This window comes from Sciurus carolinensis, chromosome X (genome assembly GCF_902686445.1).
Source record: "Sciurus carolinensis chromosome X, mSciCar1.2, whole genome shotgun sequence".
Classification (NCBI taxonomy): domain Eukaryota; kingdom Metazoa; phylum Chordata; class Mammalia; order Rodentia; family Sciuridae; genus Sciurus; species Sciurus carolinensis.
In genome coordinates this window covers 103,185,758-103,206,524 of record NC_062232.1, presented here as the reverse complement: position 1 = coordinate 103,206,524, position 20,767 = coordinate 103,185,758, and the positions used below count along the sequence as shown (strand labels likewise).

At 37.6% G+C, this 20,767-nt stretch overlaps 1 protein-coding gene across 5 annotated transcripts in view; it reads right to left on the bottom strand.

Moving 5' to 3' along the window:
• The window catches only part of Gria3 (glutamate ionotropic receptor AMPA type subunit 3), a 284,001-nt gene that overhangs the window by 83,144 nt on the left and 180,090 nt on the right, over positions 1–20,767 (bottom strand). For all 5 annotated transcript variants that reach the window (XM_047535597.1, XM_047535600.1, XM_047535596.1 and 2 more), the window contains exons 6-10: positions 14,404–14,565; positions 10,725–10,892; positions 6,050–6,154; positions 5,037–5,144; positions 3,192–3,398 (exon numbers count right to left, since the gene is read on the bottom strand). In XM_047535597.1, coding sequence (XP_047391553.1) covers positions 3,192–3,398; positions 5,037–5,144; positions 6,050–6,154; positions 10,725–10,892; positions 14,404–14,565 — 750 coding nt within the window. The remainder of the gene's footprint in view (positions 1–3,191; positions 3,399–5,036; positions 5,145–6,049; positions 6,155–10,724; positions 10,893–14,403; positions 14,566–20,767) is intronic.

The following is a 20,767-nucleotide window of genomic DNA, read 5'->3' as shown; positions in this document are numbered from 1 at the left end:
CCCCAGCAACTGTGATTACAGGCATGCAACCCTGCACCCAGTTGGGTTGTTTGGTTTTGTGCATGTGACTTCACTCTCAGCCTCAATTCTCTCACATGTAGAAGGAGGTTAATAAAGGCACCTTCCTCAGAGGTGTATTATGAGGATTAACTTACATAGTGCCTGTAAAGTTCTTACCATAGATTGTGTAGAGGGAAATGGGGGGAGGGAAGGGGGTGTTGGAAGGAAAGAGAGTGGAATGAGATAAACATCATTACCATATTTACATGTATGTTACATGTATGGTGTGAATCTACATTGTGTACAACCATAGAAATGAAAAGTTGTACCCCATTTATATATATTTGTATAGGATGAATCAGAATGCAGTCTGTAAAAATAAAAATAAATAAAAGAGTTCTTGCCATAGTATCTGGCAACCAATAAATATGCAATAAGTGCTAGATGATGATAATAATAATATTGCATGATTATTTCCCACCATGAACTCAATTTAATGAATATTTGCTAGGCATTACTGTTTGCCAGCTATTGATTCATTAAAGCAAAAAATGATTATTATGTTAGCAGATAATGCACTAAGTGCAGGGGTGAATTGCAAACAAGAAAAGACCTATTGGACCCTGAGTGCTGGGAAGAAGAGGGATAAGAAAGAGAAGATCTTATTACTAAATTGTATAGGGAGAGGTTACAGCTGTATTAAGACGGCTCAGAGCTTCTCAGGGTCCCCAGAAATCATGTCAGGTGATTTGCCCCTGTTCAGTTCTCTCTAGAATTAGAAAACCTTCTCATTTTCACTGCAGGAATCACTTGGATTTCATCTATAACTCAGTCTTGTCCCAGTTTTCAGGACCAACCTTGACCTAAGACAAGACACGATTGGCTCCAGCCCCATAGATGGAGACTGAGGATCAAGTTGCCTTGCTGCTTGTATGGCTGGAGGATGGTGCTCCAGTTTTGATACCTGGGGCCCAGTCTCATTTTAAATCTTAGATCCCTTTCTGTCCCCTTATTTTTAGAAATGAGCTTCTGTCTTTGTACTTCTTCCCAAAGGGCTGTTCCAAAAACTTAGTGACCCCAGTACTCTTTTATGATTGGAGAGCTATATCCTATTCTTGTTGGTTCCCATCTCAAGTACTAAAGTTCTTTTCCAATAGTAAAGGACTTAGCATTGCCAGCTAAGCAACTTAGCATTATCAGTTAGGACTATATTCCTTTGTCTTCTCCTTACATGTTGTCTATACAGGGATCAATCATTGCCTCTGCCTGCACTTGGATTAGTTCCCTAGTGACTTGTTTACCTAATGCATGTAGTTCTTGCACCCAGTTCTTCTTATCTCCATATGCCTCATTGGGCTGCCAAAGATTCCAATCAGACGCCAAAACCATTTAAAACTAAGTCACTACAGAGGCAAGAATGGAGGAAGGAGGGACTGTAGAGAGGGAAAAGAGGAGTGGGAGGGGTGGGGGGAAGAAAAAAAAATAACGAATGAATCAAAAACTATTACCCTAGGTAAATGTATGATTACACAAATGGTATGCCTCTACTTCATGTGCAAACAGAGAAACAAGATGTATCCCATTTGTTTACAATAAAAATGAATTAAAAAATAAAATAAAAAAATCTAAGTTACTGAAGAGCTCTGAAAATACCACTGTACTCCTCTAAAAAGCTTTAATTATTAGTATTCTTTTGCACTTGGTAGAGGCATTCTGTTCATTCATTCAAGTATTTATTTAAATTCTATGTTCTGGGCTCTGGGATAGTGAAATGAATGAGATATATCTGAGATCCTTAAGAAGTTCATAGTCTAGTAGGACAGGTGAACTTGTAAGTTGATCATTTCAGTACAAGTTCAGAAGTACTATATGAGTACAAAAAGTACTATAAGGGGGTTGTGACTCAGTGGCAGAGCGCTTGCTTAGCACAAGTGAGGCACTGGGTTTGATTCTCAGCACCACATATTAAAAAATAAATGAATAAAATAAAGGTCTATCAACATCTATAAAAAATTAAAAAAAATACTATAAGGAAACAAAAATTAGGGTCACCTAACTCAAACTGCAGGTGGATAGGTCAGATTAGGGAAGACTTCCTGAAAAAGGTATTATCTCTGAGTTCTGGAGGATGAGGAGGTGGTGGAAGCTGATTGAGGTGAGGCAAAAGTATTTCCAGATGTACCCCAAGTGAGAGCTCAAGTGCATGCAGAGAATAGCACATGCTTTGCTACAGCTGGAACATGTGAAGGGGAAAGTGTAAAAGATGAAGCTAGAGAGGTAGGTGGGTGGGTGCTAGAATATGAAGTGCCTTATTTGCATGCTAAAGAATTTGAATTTTATCCTGATTTTTAAAGTGGGAAATTACAATAATGTAGAGATCTGATTTATAAAAACAGAAGCAAGGATAACAGCTAAATGACTGGCAAGTAGTAAAAATCTTAGCTAATGTGATGTTGATGGGGTTGAAGGGTGTATTTAGATTTGAGAGATTTAAGAGCAGAATTCATCTGGGTGCAATGGTCCATGCCTATAATCCCAGCTACTTGTGAGACTGAGGCAGGAAGATTACAAGTTCAAAGCCCAACTCAGCCACTTAGCAAGGGCCTGAGCTAAACTTAGTGAGACCCTGTCTCAAAATAAAAATAAAAGGGTTAGGGATGGTGCCCCCGTTCAATCCCCAGTATAAAAAAGAAAAAGAAAAAGAAAACAGAATTCATATATGGTTACTGACCAGATATGAAGGGAATGATGAGGAAAGTTGGTGCAGTTGCTTAGGCAACTATGTGGGTGGGTGATTCTGTTGCCTAAAACAGGGAACACAGAAGGAATGGACTTTTAATAGAGGGCAGGCTGTGCTTAATGTTGCCAAATAAAATTCCCCAATTCTACTTTCCTTTTAGAAGAATAATCTTGTTACCCAAAGGACACTCTTGATGAACCACCTTTACAGACTTCAACTGTGTTTTTTGTGGTCCTGGGGATTAGACCCAGGGTCTCATACATGCTAGGCAAGTACTCTTACCACAGAGCTACATTCACAGCCAGACTTCAACTGTAGAAGGAAACATTTTTCTTACAGATTGTATGAAAGCTGAACAGTTGCATAAATTTTGCAATTGGAAATTAAATCTATCTTCTTTGTTGATTAGAAAGTATAAAGTTTAATGCAAACAGAATTGAAAAATACTTACCCCATAGACAAGTTCTCCAACCATGCCGTTCCATATTTTAGTTTCTGGATCCCTTGCGCCATATTTTCCGTCACCAACGATGGACAATTTGTATTTGATCCTTACATGTTTGGCTATTTCATAGGCTAAATCTACACAATAGCCTTCATATCGTTCATTTCCTTCCAGTTGCTCATGATTTTTCTTATACATTACATATGGTGATTCCTTTGGGCCCAAAAAGGAGATCAAATGATTACCCCTATACGTTTTTCTAAGATATGGTAAATGTAGTAATGATTTTTTTCCTTCTGCGGCTTTTGAGGTTTGGTGTGTGAAAGGGCTTTTTTTCCTTTATTTTTTCACTTAATAAGCAGAAGAGCCTCAATTGACTATTCATGGAGTCACCTATTCCTTGGAGTCCTTAACTAATGATTTAAGGCAGTAGAGAAAGATATAAGTTCTTTTTGAGAGTTTGAAAGAAGGACTAATTTTCACCTGTAATATCTTTGATTTAGGCAAATTGGGCAGAGGTATCTTCCTTAGTTACATGAAAGTGAACTGCCTTTGATTTCCCAGGATTTTCCAGGTAGGAACTATAGACATATGGGGCATGTCATAGTAAAATACTGTGATCTTTGGAAGATCAGGATCTGTGGCTTATTCATTTTTCTATCCACAGGGCCTAGTATAGTACCTAGGACATGGTGAATGTTTGATATATATATTGAAATGAAAGGTCAACTTCAGTCAAGTTTATGTTCAGTGAATCTGATTTTCATACCTAATACCATACTTGTTTTTAACCCAGGTTTGTGTTTCACTCAATGAAAATGAGCCAGCCTTTAGGAAAAACTTTTTAAAATTAAGCAAGTATACTATCTCACATTTTTTATTAGTGTATTATAGTTATACATAATTTTGGGACTCATTTTGATGTAATCATACAAGTATGGAATATAATTTGCTCCACTTTAGTCCCTAGTACTTCCTTTTCCCCTTCTGTCCTCTCTCTTTTTTTTTTTTTTTTTTTTTTTTTTTTTTGGCGGTGCTGGGGATCGAACCCAGGGCTTTGTGCTTGCAAGGCAAGCACTCTACCAACTGAGCTATATACCCAGCCCCTGTCCTCTCTCTTCATTCCTTTTCCTCTACTGGTCTTCCTTCTATTTATTTAGAGTTTTTAAAATTAGTGCTTTATAGTTATACACAAATGTGAAATTCACTGTGGTATATTCACATATGTACATAGCATAGTTTGGCCAATTTCATTCCACTGTTCCTCCCTTTTCTCATCCCTTCTCCCTCCCCCTCAATCATCTACTCCAGTGATCTCTCTTCTAGTATCTCACATTTTAATAATGCTTTGAATGTTGTGGAAAATTATGTGGTGAATTGTGCTTTGAAATGGTCTTATTACATAGGTTGGCAATTGTTATTATACCTATTTCATGAAATAAAAAAAACTACAAGAAACTGAGGCTCAGAGAAGTTGTGACTTGCACAATTACACAGGTTAGTAGTAGTTCTAATATTAGAACCCCAGTCGACTCTCTCCTCCACACAATGCTGCCTCCCCCACAATGAAGAATTAGATTTCAAGTCCAGATGAAGTATCAGTCCTGTGGGGGCATGACAGGGGAAAGGAGTCGAACAATATCTGAAATTGTTCTGAATTCCTAGTCTTTCTTTTTAAAAATTACAGTCTGGTCATCATCATGACAAGATACTGTGAGGGGTTCCTGATCTTCTGTGTTGGAAGTTTTTAGTACTTGAACTTTACATTTTTTTCCTTTGGCTAAATCATAATTTTCAGGAAACAGATGTCTTGATGTACAGAAAGCCCACCTATTCTTTGTCCACACTTACCAGAATGGTAGTCACTACTATGGTCCGGTTCTCTGATGATGCACTGTCATTGCTGATTTGCTGATCTGAGAAGGGCACAAATCTTTCATATTCATTCCAGTAGCCAGCCTAGAACACAGTAGACATTTGATCTAGATGCTTATTTTTCACTCAAAAAGTACTGCATGAAGTCCATGTGCTATTATACAATGAAACTTTTTTTTTTTAGTAGCTTGACTTTTATAATGATTGATGTTCTGTTTTTCTCTGTCTTGCCACTCTTATAAGGACTCCAACACTGACACACAGATGTACTGTTACTTTATCCTGGGAGTTTGTACCTCCACCTCACTCTGATATTATATAAAATAACTTGTCCCATTGTAGGATAATTGACCTTACTCCCTCCTTTTAACTCCTGTAGCAGAAAAATACTTTGTTTCAAATTATAGGAAAGCTGGAAGGTAGGGATGGGAAACTAGTAAATATCCAGTAGACATGATGCTAGATATTTCATATTCTGAGATTTTATCAGATATCTACTAAATTCCCACTTCCTGCCTCATTCAACTATTAGTAAAATAGAAGCAAATTGGTCATGTAAAGTTCAACAAAGAAAGATACTTTTCCAGAGTCCTTTTGCTAGGTGAATTGGCAAAATAGGAGGAAACCCATTTTTCTATTATTATTATTTTTTCCTGAAAACATATATACTTTGGAAGCTTCTGTTTAAATAAAAACATGGTATGAAATTTGTGATTCTATCCCTTTATTGTAGGAAGCTGTTAATAACTTGTGAGTCTACCTCTTTTGTAGGACCAGTCTCAGAGAGAAATCTTCCCTTTAAAATGAATAAAGGTATCATTCTGAATATAAAACAGCATGTGCATTTTATCTCTTCTCATAGAATGGAAGGTCAAAAATGATGTGTGGGAATTTGTTTTGTGTCTATTTCCTAACACCTATTTCCATGCATCTGAGTACTGTCACCTTCCAAGAGGTTTTTTCTCTGCATGTCTGTTTTGGTTACTTACTTTTCGAGAGCCAGTGACTTTCATTTCATACACATCAATGGTATAATTTGTCCTACGTCCGTAAGTGTCAAATTGGATGTTTCCAGTCATTCCTTGTACTTGTACCTGGTAAAAAAGAAAAAAGGTAAAAATTTTAAATATCACTGCCTTATTGCCTTCTAGGTCTCCCAGATGAGGTCCACTGAAAAATCTTGAAAGCTTAGAGAATTTCTATCTTGAGTTATTGTGCTCTGTCCACCAGATCAAATATATACAGGTCTTCAATTCTTCTGTAGTATTTTCCAGTATGGCTTTTAGTTACAAAGCTTGGAGTGGGTGTGAGACACAGTTACCTATACAACCCAGCGAGTGAGAGCTCTACCACGACTTTTTCAAAGACTTGACATTTCCATTAGTCCCTTCCTCTTAAGAATACTCCTCAGGCTACTCCCTGAACTAGGTTAATGCATTCTTCTAAATCATGAGTTCCTTGGGGCTGATGGCTGTATCTTACCTTAGTATTCCTAATATCTGAACATAGTTTTGTTTCAGTAACATGGACTCAGAAGCCCTTGGATTCACCTAGCACCACTACTTACTAACTGGGTGATGGGCACATTTCTTAATGCTTTTTTTTAAACATCAGTGTCCCAATCTATAAAATGGGAAATCTAAGTAATATCCATCCCTCAGAGTTGTTGGGAGACTTAAATGAGTTATACATATGTAATGCTTAGAAAAGTGTCTGGCACAAAGTGAGCATTGCTATACATGCTAGCTATATTAATTATTATTAATCAAAATAAATTTAGTTGTTTCTTGAGAGGGTTATATCAGCTACCTGCTACTATGGTGTCTGAAACAAGCTTTTGTGGGTTGGGGAGATAGCTCATTTGGTAGAGCGCTTGCCTTGCAAGCACAAAGCCCTTGGTTCAATCCCCAGCACTGTAAAAAAAAAAGAAACAAGCTTTCCCTCTTATTTAACCTATGCCCAGAAACAGAGGTAATCAGAGGTAATTGAGGCTAAGCCATGAAGAGATAATCCAAAGACTGATGAAAATTGTTGAGTCTAGGGGGTCAAAAATATGATGCTCTAGAAAGTCAGAGGTACTAGAAGTCTGAACGCCTGCCTGGGATCCAAATGCACATTTCATGTAAGCTACAATATTTCCTTTGCCTGATCCCAGTATTTTGAACTAATAAGAGGCCACCCCTACTGAGTGAGGAGAGTTCCTTACTTGTTTTACAGTACAGGGACACTGTATGAAAGACCCTCTGTAGATGTAAGTCATTACTATTAACCATTTGCATTTCTCATCTCATGAGTAATGGTCAAAACTTTGCTTCAAAGAAAAAGAATCTCATTTTCTCAGGATAAAAGGATGGAGTACTTCCCCCCTCATTTATAGAAAATGAGAAACTGTAAAGAAGGTGATAATGGATTTGTGCTACGGAAAGGAAAATTGATTTTAAATATTAGGGAACCTGTTTTTTAAGGGAAGGCAGCTTGCTTACTAACATTCGGAAACTATGGAATTCTTGCTGCAATGTGAGTAACTGGAAGCGAGGTGATTGCCTATCTGACCCAACAAACCTAAGCAATATTGTCAACCTATGCTTGCAGAAAAGGGTGACATTACACTTTTGGTTAAAGAAAAGGAACTTTGTCAAAATATAAATTACTTTTCCAGTTAGAGTAGGAATGACAAATATTTCAATGCATGAAGAACTCTTTATATTCCATTTTGAGCATCAAATTGCAAGAGAGGACTTAGGCAGGGCAGAGGCAATGGCAAAAGAACTCACTAAGAAAATCTTTCATTACCAAAAAATAATATGGGCTTCGAGTCTCATTGAAAATTGTATATTTCTAAAGATTAAGCTTATCTGGATGTGATTTACGAACTGTTCAGTCAGGTTTTGTCTAAGACATTCCAGACCCCATGATTCAAATGTTTGGTGGTCTAGTATTAAATGTCAGTTACAATTTCTCAACATCTGAGGTCCCTTCTTTAATCCACAGCACCTTGTGTAGAACTTAACCATAACATTTTAATCATCCATATATTTCTGGCTCCTCTCCTAGATAGGGGCATCTCAAGATGACGGTCATTCTTTTTCTCTGTTCTCAGCAACTAATAAAGTTCCTGGGATAGAGCAGGTGCTCCATACATCTGTATTCAAATGACTTAATGACTTAGACCCTGTGACAGATATCTCAGTAGACTGTGCTAAGGTTAGTGGCTTTAAGATATTTTAAAGCATTTGTTTACATATTAACAATTTAAATGTGAGCTCCCCTCCTCTTATTTCAAGTTTGCATACTAGTATGGAGCCTGATACATAGTCATAGGTGCTCAATAAATATTTACTGAATGAGTGGTATGCTTATATATTCATTAAAACAGGCCCCTTAGGATCCTCTATCATGCAATGATTTTGTTTGCCAGATTTCTTTCAAGGAGGAGAATGATTTATTGAGAAATAACTATGTTCTAGTCACAATGAGTTATGTTTTTGTATAATGCAATCTCACTTTTAATTAACTCAAGTAAAGAGAGATTTCTTTTAATGCAGTAAAACATTTAGTACTTCAGACCAGCCTCACTTGCAGACTCCTGAATAGTGTAATTTTACTGAAGCACTGTTTACTTTTGGAAAATGTTGATGCTTTCTAGACTCTCTGGAGTATTAGAAAGAGGTTGGCCTATAGAGAGAGGTGAAGGATCCTTCTGGTTTAGTGTTTGGGCCATTAAGTCCTGAGGAGGAAGGTTACTCACCTGGTTTATAGATGGAGCTTTCTCAGTAAGTTAGACCTGCAAAACTTTTATGTATAATAGTATGATCAATCTCATTTTCTTCTAAACAAATTAATTTCTTATCCTTCATTCTGGTATCCAGTTCTCTATTTGGGAAACATAGTTGTTTGTGTCATCAATGGGCAGTCAATTGAAGAGGCTGGCTCTTGCCCCTTGAGCTTTTGTTGATGAAAACTCCTTTTGATTCACTCTGAGGCAGTTTTATATTTCACTCATCATTATGTTTCACCTGACAATACAAATCTTGTAACTGGTATGAAGGTTGAATTTAATTAACTGCTCTTCAAAATTGTGCAGTGCTACCTCCATAAAACTACACTTAGGGCATTTGTTAGGGAACTGACATAATGACATAAAAATCTGCATGATGGGAGAATGAGTCATATCTCTTTCTTGGAGAGAGACACAGGGGCTACTAACCCCTTTTGATTGAATGCTTCCAACTTGGCAAATTGAAGGCGGCAGCAAGAGAGCCAACTACACAAAATGATGTACGTTATGAGGCCACTACAAATTCTTCGTTGCTGGGTTGTGCACAGAATTATCTTATCATTGCCTATCTCTTTGTTCATTTGGATGTCCCAAACATCAGGATAATTAGGTAGAAATAAGAGATTCTTGTACTCTTGAAGGCTCTTTTTAATGTATGCAGGCACATGTGGCAGGCAATAAAGCAAAATATTCAGGAAAGAGCTCTTGCTTGGAAACCTTCAATGAATGGGTGATGCTGCTCCTAGTGTAAATAATGGAATCTGTTCAAAGGACACTGCTTGAAGCCTTAAATGATCTCCTACCCAGTAAATACTAAAAACAAGTGACCTATTTGACTGTCTATCCATTGATTCCTTGTACTTTTCTTTAGGCTTTTTCTTTGCAACATTGGTCAAAAGCCTCTTAAGTAGGTCTAGAAATGTATCATGTTCCTGCATTCCAACATGTAGAATAGTATAAGTGTTCTTTTTGACAACAGAAATACTATCACACTGGCTCAGTTCCTCAGTTCATTCAGGCTAATAATTTGTCTGATGAGCCTGAGGATGTCATTGTCCTTTGTCATGTCTATCTTGAAGTTAGGAACATCTTATAAAATATCTGAATCTCACTGAGGAATGTCATATTTCTGGAAGATTTGAATTTTGGAAGCTATTTGCATATTCATTCCATAACTTTTGAGGGTATCCAAGTTCCATTTGCTATTCACACTAGAGCATAGAACCAAAGATTCATTTGACACCAATTTACCATTTTTTCAAAATTCAAGGTAGAACCTCCTATTTTTAGGGTTCTAGTTTTGGGTGAATAAATACCCATGTTCATCCTGTCTATATACTCTGTGAACACTGAGAGATGAAGGACTCTCTGGCCCTATTCCTTTTTTTAAAATTTATTTATTTTTAAAATTTTTAACAGACTGCATTTTGATTCATTGTACACAAATGGGGTACATCATTTCTTTTCTGTGGTTGTGCACGATATAGATTCATACCATTCCTGTAATCATACATGTATGTAGGGTAATGATGTCTCATTCCACCATTTTTCATATCCCCCTCCCTCTCATTTCCCTCTAAGTAATCTAAACTTCCTCCATTCTTCTCTGTATGTCACTTTTTAAAACTGTAGTCTGTTCTTTTTTTTGGTACTAGAATTGAACCCAAGTGTGCTTTACCACTGAGCTATACCCACAGTCATTTTTATGTTTTGTTTGCGGACAGGTTCTCCCTAAGTTACTTAGGGCCATGCTAAGTTGCTGAGGCTGGCCTTGAATTTGCAATCCTGCCTCAGTCTCCCAAGCCTCTGGGATGACAGGGGCAGCTCTCATCTTTTGTGTCTTTTTGTAAGGCCCCTCCAGCCCACTAGTCCATTATGGTTTTTACCATTTTCAGAGCTCTCTCAATATCAATTCCTTGACTCCAGGGCACAGCAGGATTTGCTAAGCAGTCTCCAGCACTGCCTCTCCGGGACACATCCACTCGCTGCCTCCTCAGGTAGCGGAAAGCTTCTGCTATGACCAGTATCGCATCATGTGTCAACGCAGATGTATACTAAAATGGATGCATGGAAAATAAGACATCATGACAAATGACATCCTCAAAACTTGCCTTGTTCCTTACAATTTCCATTGATTTTCGCCTCTTGCTCTACAACGTTATCCTAATTATTTGAGTCAAGAGATCTCTATGGGCAAGCCTGACTTGGATTCATTCTAGAATGATGCTTCTTACCACATGTGTGCATGTGTAAAGATTATTAAGATCAAATAGCTCAAGGGAATCTCTCTCTTTCCCTCAGTACTGTGTTTCATATTGAGTGAGGGACTACTCAAAGGTCCTTTATGGGGGGAGAAATGCTTGTGACGTTAAAGGATGGCGTGTATAGATTGGAGAGGAAACAGCATATCCTAAAGCAAGAATGGGTTATTGCTGTTTGTAATAGAAAATTCAGATCTGGTGTTTACTTAGGGGAAAATGGAAATAGCTAAGTTAGACAGCTTGAAATTAATTTGGAGGGAAACATTAATCATTTCTGTCTGGTCCATGTTTTTAGCAAGCTAGGACCTCTGGCCGGCAATAAATCAGTTTTTGTTTCCTGGGGGGTAGCAAAGACCAAGGCTGGTTTTCAATTGTAGAAAATTACAATTGTTATTGAGTTTTAAATCTGATAACGTTGACAAATTGTAGGCAATACTTCATGCCTCTTTCAGGCAAGAACACTTACTTTCTACTTCTTGGATGTGTTGATATGCTCAATTTGGGATTTGACCAGTCTCTTAATACAAGGGATTTGATTATTTGCAATTTGAAATGGTGGATGCTTTTTCATTAAATAAATCAACAAAGTATGATTAAAATAAATTGTCCCCTGTTTTTCAGGGGTGACATATACTGGTAGAATATAAAATTCTGTTGCTTGTTTTTGTAATTTTTTAATTTTATTTTTAGAATTGTTTTGTTTGTTGTTATTTGTCATACATGACAGTAGAATGCATTTATATATTTTAATAGATCATGCATAAATGGAGTGTAATCTCTCATTTTTCTGATTTTACATGTTGTAGGATTGCATCAGTCATGCAGTCATATATGTACATGAGGTAATAATGTCTGTTTCACTCTACTGACTTTTTTTAAATGTAAGAAAATGTCCTAGAGGGAATTCTCTCTCTGTAAAATGTCCAAATAGAATTGGGAGTGAATACATTGTGCTTCTACAACTATCAATTTACTTTTCTGATTTTTCTCTTGTTACCTTTCTTTCAGAAGCAAACATCAAATATGACTATAGCAGGGGCGTTATGTTCTTTCATGAAGAAAAATCTTTGTATCTGTCCATCCTCGCACTACACAAAGGCAACATAGTGGTGATTTTCTTTCTAGTCAACTGCACAAATTGTTGGCAATCTTAATTCCTTCCCAAGCCATGCCAAAAGAGCTATTTAATTTTTTATTTAATTCAGTTTCTACTTACCCATGCATAAGAATGCCCCCCTTCAAAAAAGACAGTCATAAGAGGAAACATTTATAAAACACAGAGTAAATTCAGCACTAGGACAATTGTTATCTTTAGACAATTTTATTTCCTGATAAAAAATATTGTACATCAGTTCTCATGTTTATCTTCTAGACTCATTTAATTACATATCATTAACTTACATAATAATAAAAAATTTTCATTATTCCCTATAACATGACCATTTTGAACTTTGAAATATATCTTTGTGATCTCTTCTAAAAGTATAGAAATCTTTAAAAATTAATTATACAGATTAGTAGGTTTCATTGTGGTATATTTATTGTAAATCAATTTTTAAAGTAGGCTTTTTGTCTGATTCAAGGTTCTATAATAACTAATACTAAGCAGAAGTAATCTGAAAGTTGTAGCAGTCTATTTAGCCATTCCATTTTCTGAAGTTATTTGAAGGGTTTTACTTATAAACCTGAACATCTCTTAGCTGGTTCTAGAAGTTTATATAGTATTATCAGGTGTTATCTATGGATAATTCAGAGCTGAGATTGTGTTCTCTTTACTACAAGTTCAAACAGGAATAAACTACTCTGCAGTATCCTTTTTATGTTTTTTACCCTTGTCTATTTTCTTGTACCTAACACAGTGCCTGGAACATTCTAGGTATCCCCTAAAATACTGAGTAAATGAGTTGCTATCTTCTATTACCTGATAAATCTAAGGATCCCAAAGCAGTGTGGATCGGCAGTTTTATGAAAATCTAAATTTGTATAAGTTCTCCTAATGCTGTAGGGGGATAAATACCAACTTAGTATATTTAAAAATGTTTAAATCCTCATTGGGATTGTGCCATATTTACTGAACCAAATTAAGGCACATGATCTGGTCACAGGGTTGAATGTTTTAAAAACAGGGCTGTTCTAGAAAAGTCTGGCATGTATAATCACTACAATCATGTGGTACACTTAAGTGGCAAGTGACAACTGAATGAAAATATTATTTAACTCACATTTCTAGAACAAGACTAAGGGTAAGGTCTTGCTTCTATTGTGTTCTTGATCCGTTTACGGTGGATCTGCACAGGTAGTTCAGAAAGTTTGTTTTTTTCTGGTGTGTGTTCCCTACTGTTCTTTTTAATTCTTGCCATGGGGAAAGGACATGAGGATGAGTATCTTGAAACCATGAGAAAGGAGATTCCCCCCTTCATTTTTTAGGGCAGGATCTTGACTCTACTTGACCCCTCATTTTATATTACCAGCATGGTACATACTTTCACTGTAGCAAAAAGGAAGAATTTAAAGTCAGTTTCATAGTTAAGTCAATACACTGAGGGAAAGAGTTACTTAAAAATACATTTGAAAGATCCTTTGTGTAACGTGAATAATTTTCCCATAATTTATCTGTTTTAATTCCCGAGTTTTAAATAATAAGATTTCTAGCCATAGGGGAACACATATAAAAATGTGCAGTTTAAGAATGACTTTCTGATTTTAATAGTCTTGTCTTGATTTTGTGAAAGTGAACAACTTAAGTAGTCTAATTATTTTTAAAGATACTTTTGCAGGCAGAAAACATTTCTGTTCAAGATATAATACATATATACATATACATACACACACACATACACACATACCCCACATACTCTGTATTAGAGTCTAATTCACTTGGGTATTCTGAGATTCATGGAATTTATTAACACAAAGCAATCACATAAATAATGTAAAATCTAATTTTCTGTTTCAGATTACCAATCTTCCTTACCTATTCCCATTGCCTTTACCCTTTGCCTGGTTCAGGTTCTTGTAATGTTGAAAATTATTATGAGCACATTACAAATGAAATTTGTTTAAAAATTAAGTTAACTTATTCCCAAACACTGAATTTAAAAAGATCTCATTATATATACCTTCTTTATTTGGGGATTTAGTTTTCATCTGCAGTTTTCTTTTTTCTCTTCTTTTTTGTTTTAGCATCCTTGAATCACTTCTAAGGGAAGACCTCTTGATCATAGGATGACTATAAGTATGTATAGGCCTTATGGAAGTGCTTTGAAAAGCTGGCCTTAAGTTTCTACATGCCATGGAACATTACCTTTAGTGGTGCATTCTTGGCTTCAGGGAATTCCCTTTCATCCAGCCTCACCCAGCGCTGTATGAATTGCTGAACCATAGGGTTTTCATTGTTGACAATCTGGAAACCTGTAATGTTGGCTCCCCCATGCATGACTCTTTCCAGCAAAATGTCAGTAAAACCCTGGAAAGACATTTAAAGGGAATCATGATTGTAGGAGGTCATGCATTTCTATTCACCATATCTGAGTGCTAAGGATGAAATGAAAAGTTCCTTCTCTAGGATCACATATTAGCAATGAAGAAAGCCTTGGATATGGAACTAATACTTCATCTCTGAAACTATAGGCATGATGGAGAAAATGTGTATTCTTCTATTTTAGTGCTTCTGACTTTTTTTAGTGTAACTGACAGGGACAAACATAAGTGCCAACTTCAAGCAAATATTCTGTTTCATTTACCTATAGTTTCAGTTTTTCTTGAGTAAAAATATAATGCTTTATGTAACTTGAAAATTTTGAACAAGTCTGATCTTAACAAGGGATATACAAACCTTTTCTTCAGCTTAATATGCCAAATGTATTTGGCAGATTGCTTCAAATTCTAGTGATGAGTACTTTAGACACTTATGATTCACAGAAATTCCAATGAGTGAAACTGACAGCTTGGTTGTATATGATGGTATAAACCCCAGGGTATGTCTTACATGTGTCCACAAATGAGTCTTGACATCTGTATGGCATCCACCATTTTTTTCTTAATTTGCTCTGGTTACCATCTGGTGTCTCTGTCACCTAATCTTTCTGAAGTACTCTCCCCAGGGTTCATACCTAAGCCATCTCCACCTGGGCACCACTAGCCCCATTGGGTATTGCTGTCTTCTGGGACACTTCACTCAGAAATTGTTGCTACTTCTGTTGGTTACTTGCCTCCTGCTCTCATTTGCTGCTAATGCATTAAGGCCTTTAATGGACTGATGCCAGGTTTCTATTCATAAAGAAATGAGAAAAACTTTTCCTCCTTTCTTTAGATTCCACAAAGCATTTTAATATACAGAAACTTTGAAAGAAATGTACAGTAAATATCTATTTAGTCACTATTCAGATTCTACTATTAATGCTTTCCTATCCATCCAACAACCTGCTTCAATTTTGGAATTCTTTCATAGTAAGTTGCAGACATTAGTACACTTCACTCTTAAAGACTTCAGTATATAGGTCACTAATAGAGTTCAATGTTTGTATACAGTTCTTTTTCTTCCTTTCTTTTTGAGGCAAAGTTTATACCCTATGTAATGTACAAATCTTAAATGTACCATTCAGTGAATTTTGATAAATCTATATATCAGTATTATCCAAATTCCTATAAATAGAGTTTTCTTTTCTGCATTGTAAAAACATTTTTTATTGAAGTATAATTATATATAGAAGAGTGCACATATCTTTATGTATCTCATGAATATTTATAAACTGACACATGAATGTAACCATGTTTGTTGAGAATTACCCACCATTTCTGATAAAAAAGAAGTGTTTTAAAAACTAATATTAACTTGTTATGATGAGTTTTCTCCCAAAGGCCTCCTTTATGAAGGAAACTAAAACCCAGTATTTTCTCTCACTTGCTACACCCTGTACTAAAATCAGTAGAGAGGCAACTTGGGTATAATGTCTAGTAGAAGCTATTGTTGGTGCTTAAACTTATTACCCAACTCCCACTCCCCAAACATATATACAAATAATTAACAAAGAATAAAATTCAATGCATAGCTTTAATTCATTTATTGTGTCAAATCATATTTGGCAGTTAACAAATATTACACAAGAATATTGACCAACTACCCATCTGCCTGCTGTTGTTGGTGAAGGGTAGAGTCTCTGGTGCTTGGCCTATTATCTTTTGTGGGCTAGAAAAATGGAACTCCCTTCCTTGAGTAAAAGGAGTTGAGAATGTTTCTGCTACCATTCTAGTGTCCAGGGTCAATGATCACAGGATGCATTAGACAGTAGTATCTGAGACATTAATAAACAACACACTTCTATTTAGGTAAAACCCATAGCATATTAAAATGGAAAATAAAAGTAACAAAAAGGAGAGAGGGACAGATGGAGAGAGAAATGATTCCAGAAATCTCACTTCTGCCATAAGGTATAGAAGTAAAATTTGCCTTTAATCACATTTACTTACTCCCAGGAAGATTCACCCTGTCACATAGGCCCCATGTATTCCCACTTGGTTGTCTTTTCAAATAAGCATGTTATAATTTGGAAGCACATTTACAGGTATATTAGGCACTTGCTGCTCTACTATACTTCAACCATAGCTTTGAGGACTTAGAAGTTTCTCAGTCAACCCATGTTTTGTGACAGGGAATGAGTTTGGGCACACTTTAGACAGGAATTAGCCTGGATGTTCTTCTGCTATGACATGTGTCCACAGAGGCACAAATCAAATGCAGGAGGGTGGTTGCTTCGACCTGTTCTGGCTTACACGGCCTCCACGCCACTAATTCCTATTGATTGTCCTGAAAGCTTATTAGGCATTATGTGTAGAAATCACTAACCCAGCCCCATTGAGGAGTGAAGGGAACAGAAGTGAGGTGAAAAAAAGAAAGGGGGTAACCAATATTTAGAGAGATTAAAGAAGACATCTTTTTGCTAAATGGCAAGAGATGGCTTCTGATCCTACTTCAACTTCTGTCCTATTTATGTTCATTTTCCTTGTTCATAATCTCTTGTCACATTCTATGGCTTCAATGTCACTCTGGTGATCAGCATTTAGCTGCAGCAACCCACAGTTCTGGAGGTTGAAATAATTGAGGTTGGACTTTTTCCTAAAGCCTATGAAGTGGTAGGAAGGTAGAGGTTAGGAGAGAATGTTGGCTCAGGTTCAAGAACTGGAATTATCCCTCTCCTGCTCTCTCATTATTTTAAGGCATCTCACCTATTCTGTTTCTTGTTAAATTTCCTCCTCAGTCTGGAGAACCAAGACTTGGGTAATCAAGATGGTCAAATTGAGGCTCAGTCTCTTAAAGCCTCTCTAAAGACTGATAATCATCTGACCATGGATGGTCAAAAGGGAGAATAAAAAGGTGGAAGTCAGTGGTAGAAGGATAGAAGTTAGCAGAGTAGACAGATGAGGAAGATTTTGCTGGCTCCTGCTCTGCCTCCAATATCTATTCTACTATCTATATATGCTTTTCATTATTTCTAAAACAAGTTGCTAGAGTCCACTGTCATGTACAACCATAATTGGCAAAGTTGTGAATTGAGGCCTGAGACTAATCATAGCTGCAGTGAAATAACTAAAATTACAAAGCTGACCAGCAAACACACAATAAATATACAGGAAATAAAGGAAGGGGAGAGAGTGGGAGGAAAGGAGAATATAAAAGTACTGACTCAAAAGAAGGGAATGTCAGGCTCTTGTCCTGCTTGTCTGCTATCTAAATTTTAAGGCACTACACCTTTCCATAATATATTGTTAGGTTTTTACTTACTGGGCTGGGCACATACAATGCTTATGGTGTTTGTATTGAGTCCCTATATCCCTGAAACTAGTGTAAGGATACTAAAATAGAAGAGTAGACCATAAGACACACAGAGTACATAAAAAGGGAATAAAATGGTGGTGGCGGGGAGGGAAATGGTAGGATGATGGAAGTTAGGGGAAGTGTTCTGATTCATGGGAGAAGTTGGCAGGCTTCTGGTTCACTTTATCTACCTGTCTGATTAATTTAAGGCATTTCACTTGTCTATAACTCTTTCCAGAATTCACTTCTTGGTTGGCTACACAGAGACCTTGAGGTAGAATATTGAGGCTAAGTCTGTTCAAAGAGTCTGTGCAGTTATTAACATAATAGAATCAAAAAATATGGATTATAAAAGGGAATAATAAAAGGTGACAGAAAGTTGTAGAAATTAAGAGTTGGGATACAAGTTCTGGCTGGGAGCAGGGTTGACTGACTCCTGGTTCACTTTCACCTATTATCTAATTATTCAAATGCATTTCACTTGTCCACAACTTTTGATAGATTTCCCTTTAGAGTTAGCCACAAAAGGGGGCGATCCAAGATGGCGGCCTAGAGGGAGACTGCACCCCCAGTCGCTCCAGAACCCAGGAGTTAAGAAGGGGAGGCATTGAGAGACTCGGACTGAAGTGGAGCCACGGGTGAGTCTGCCCACTGGGTAAAGCTCGGCCCGGGTGGCAGGCCCAGATAGAGGTGGCTTATCGGAGCCGGGCAGGGCAGCTAGAGTCATCCACAGGCAGTCCTGAGCACTCAGGCGGTGGGCCCCGCCCACACAGCCAGCTTCTCCAGGTTCTCGGAACGGAACTGGCCCGCTAGTGAGAGCCTTTCTGAACAGAGCAGGCTCCGAGTCCCGGAGCTGCCGCAGCGCAGTGTACTCCTGCAAAGAACCAGCGGAGAGCCTCGATCTGCAAACAGCCCCAGGGATAAGGGCAGGGCAGCCGGAGACCTCTTCAGGCGGCTCTGCCCACTCCGGCTGCGGGCTCTCTTCACGGGGAGATCCAAGATGGCGGCCTAGAGGGAGACTGCACCCCCGGTCGCTCCAGAACCCAGGAGCTAAGAGGGGGAGGCATAGAGAGACTCGGACTGAAATAGAGCCACGGGCGAGTCTGCCCACTGGGTAAAGCTCAGCCCGGGTGGCAGGCCCAGATAGAGGTGGCTTAGCGGAGCCGGGCAGGGCAGCTTGAGTCTTCCCAAGGTAGCCTTCCACACTCCGGCAGTGGGCTCTTCCCACACGGCCAGCTGCATGGTGCAGGCCCACAGTGAGAGCATTTCCGCACAGAGCCAGTTCCAAACCGTGGAACCAGTAGGGGGCTAGGGGCAGTTTTCTTCTTCGGATGAGCTGCTTTATCAGATTCCTCCAAGACATCAGGCTACTGAAGGCTGGGAGGTGATACACTGGAAATCTACTGGGACACTATAAGCCAATAGCGGAAAACTGCAATATCTCAGGGTCCCACTGACAACTGACCAATATGAGAAAACAAGGGAAGAAAATGTCCCAAACAAACCTAGATACTACATCAATAAAACCCAATGACAGCACAGCAGAAGAAATGTCAGAAAGGGAGTTCAGAATGTACGTAATTAAAACGATCAGGGAAGCTAATGAGGAGATGAAAGAGCAAATGCAGGCATTGAAGGAGGAGATGAAAGAGCAAATGCAGGCATTAAATGATCGCACCAATCAACAGTTAAAAGACCAAATACAGGAAGCAAGAGATCATTTCAATAAAGAGTTAGAGATACTGAAAAAAAACCAAACTGAAATCCTTGAAATGAAGGAAACAATAAACCAAGTTAAAAACTCCATAGAAAGCATAACCAATAGGATAGAACACCTGGAAGACAGAACCTCAGACATTGAAGACAAATTATTTAATCTTGAAAGCAAAGTTGGCCAAACAGAAAAGATGGTAAGAAATCATGAACAGAATCTACAAGAATTATGGGATATCATGAAAAGGCCAAATTTAAGAATTATTGGGATTGAGGAAGGCTTAGAGAAACAAACCAAAGGAATGAACAATCTATTCAATGAAATAATAACAGAAAATTTCCCAAATCTGAAGAACGAAATGGAAAACCAAGTACAAGAGGCTTATAGAACTCCAAACATACAAAATTACAACAGACCCACACCAAGGCACATTATTATGAAAATACCTAACATACAAAATAAAGACAGAATTTTAAAGGCCGCGAGAGAAAAGAACCAAATTACATTCAGGGGGAAACCAATAAGAATATCAGCAGATTTTTCAATCCAGACCCTAAAAGCTAGAAGGGCCTGGAGCAAAATATACCAAGCCCTGAAAGAAAACGGATGCCAACCAAGAATCTTATACCCAGCAAAACTTACCTTCAAATTTGACGATGAAATAAGATCCTTCCATGATAAACAAAAGCTAAAGGAATTTACAAAAAGAAAGCCAGCATTACAGAACATTCTCAGCAAAATATTCCATGAGGAAGAGATGAAAAACAACGATGCAAATCAGCAACAGGAAGCGCTAGCCTAAAGGAATAGCCAAATAAAGGAGAAACCAGATCATGTCAAAAACAAATATGAGTCAATTGACTGGGAATACAAATCATATCACAATAATAACCCTGAATGTTAATGGCCTGAATTCATCAATCAAAAGACACAGACTGGCAGATTGGATTAAAAAGAAAAATCCAACAATATGCTGCCTGCAAGAGACTCATCTCATAGAAAGAGACACCCATAGACTAAAGGTGAAAGGATGGGGAAAAACATACCATGCACACGGACACAGCAAAAAAGCTGGAGTATCCATCCTCATCTCAGATAATGTGGACTTCAAACCAAAACTAGGCAGAAGGGATAAAGAAG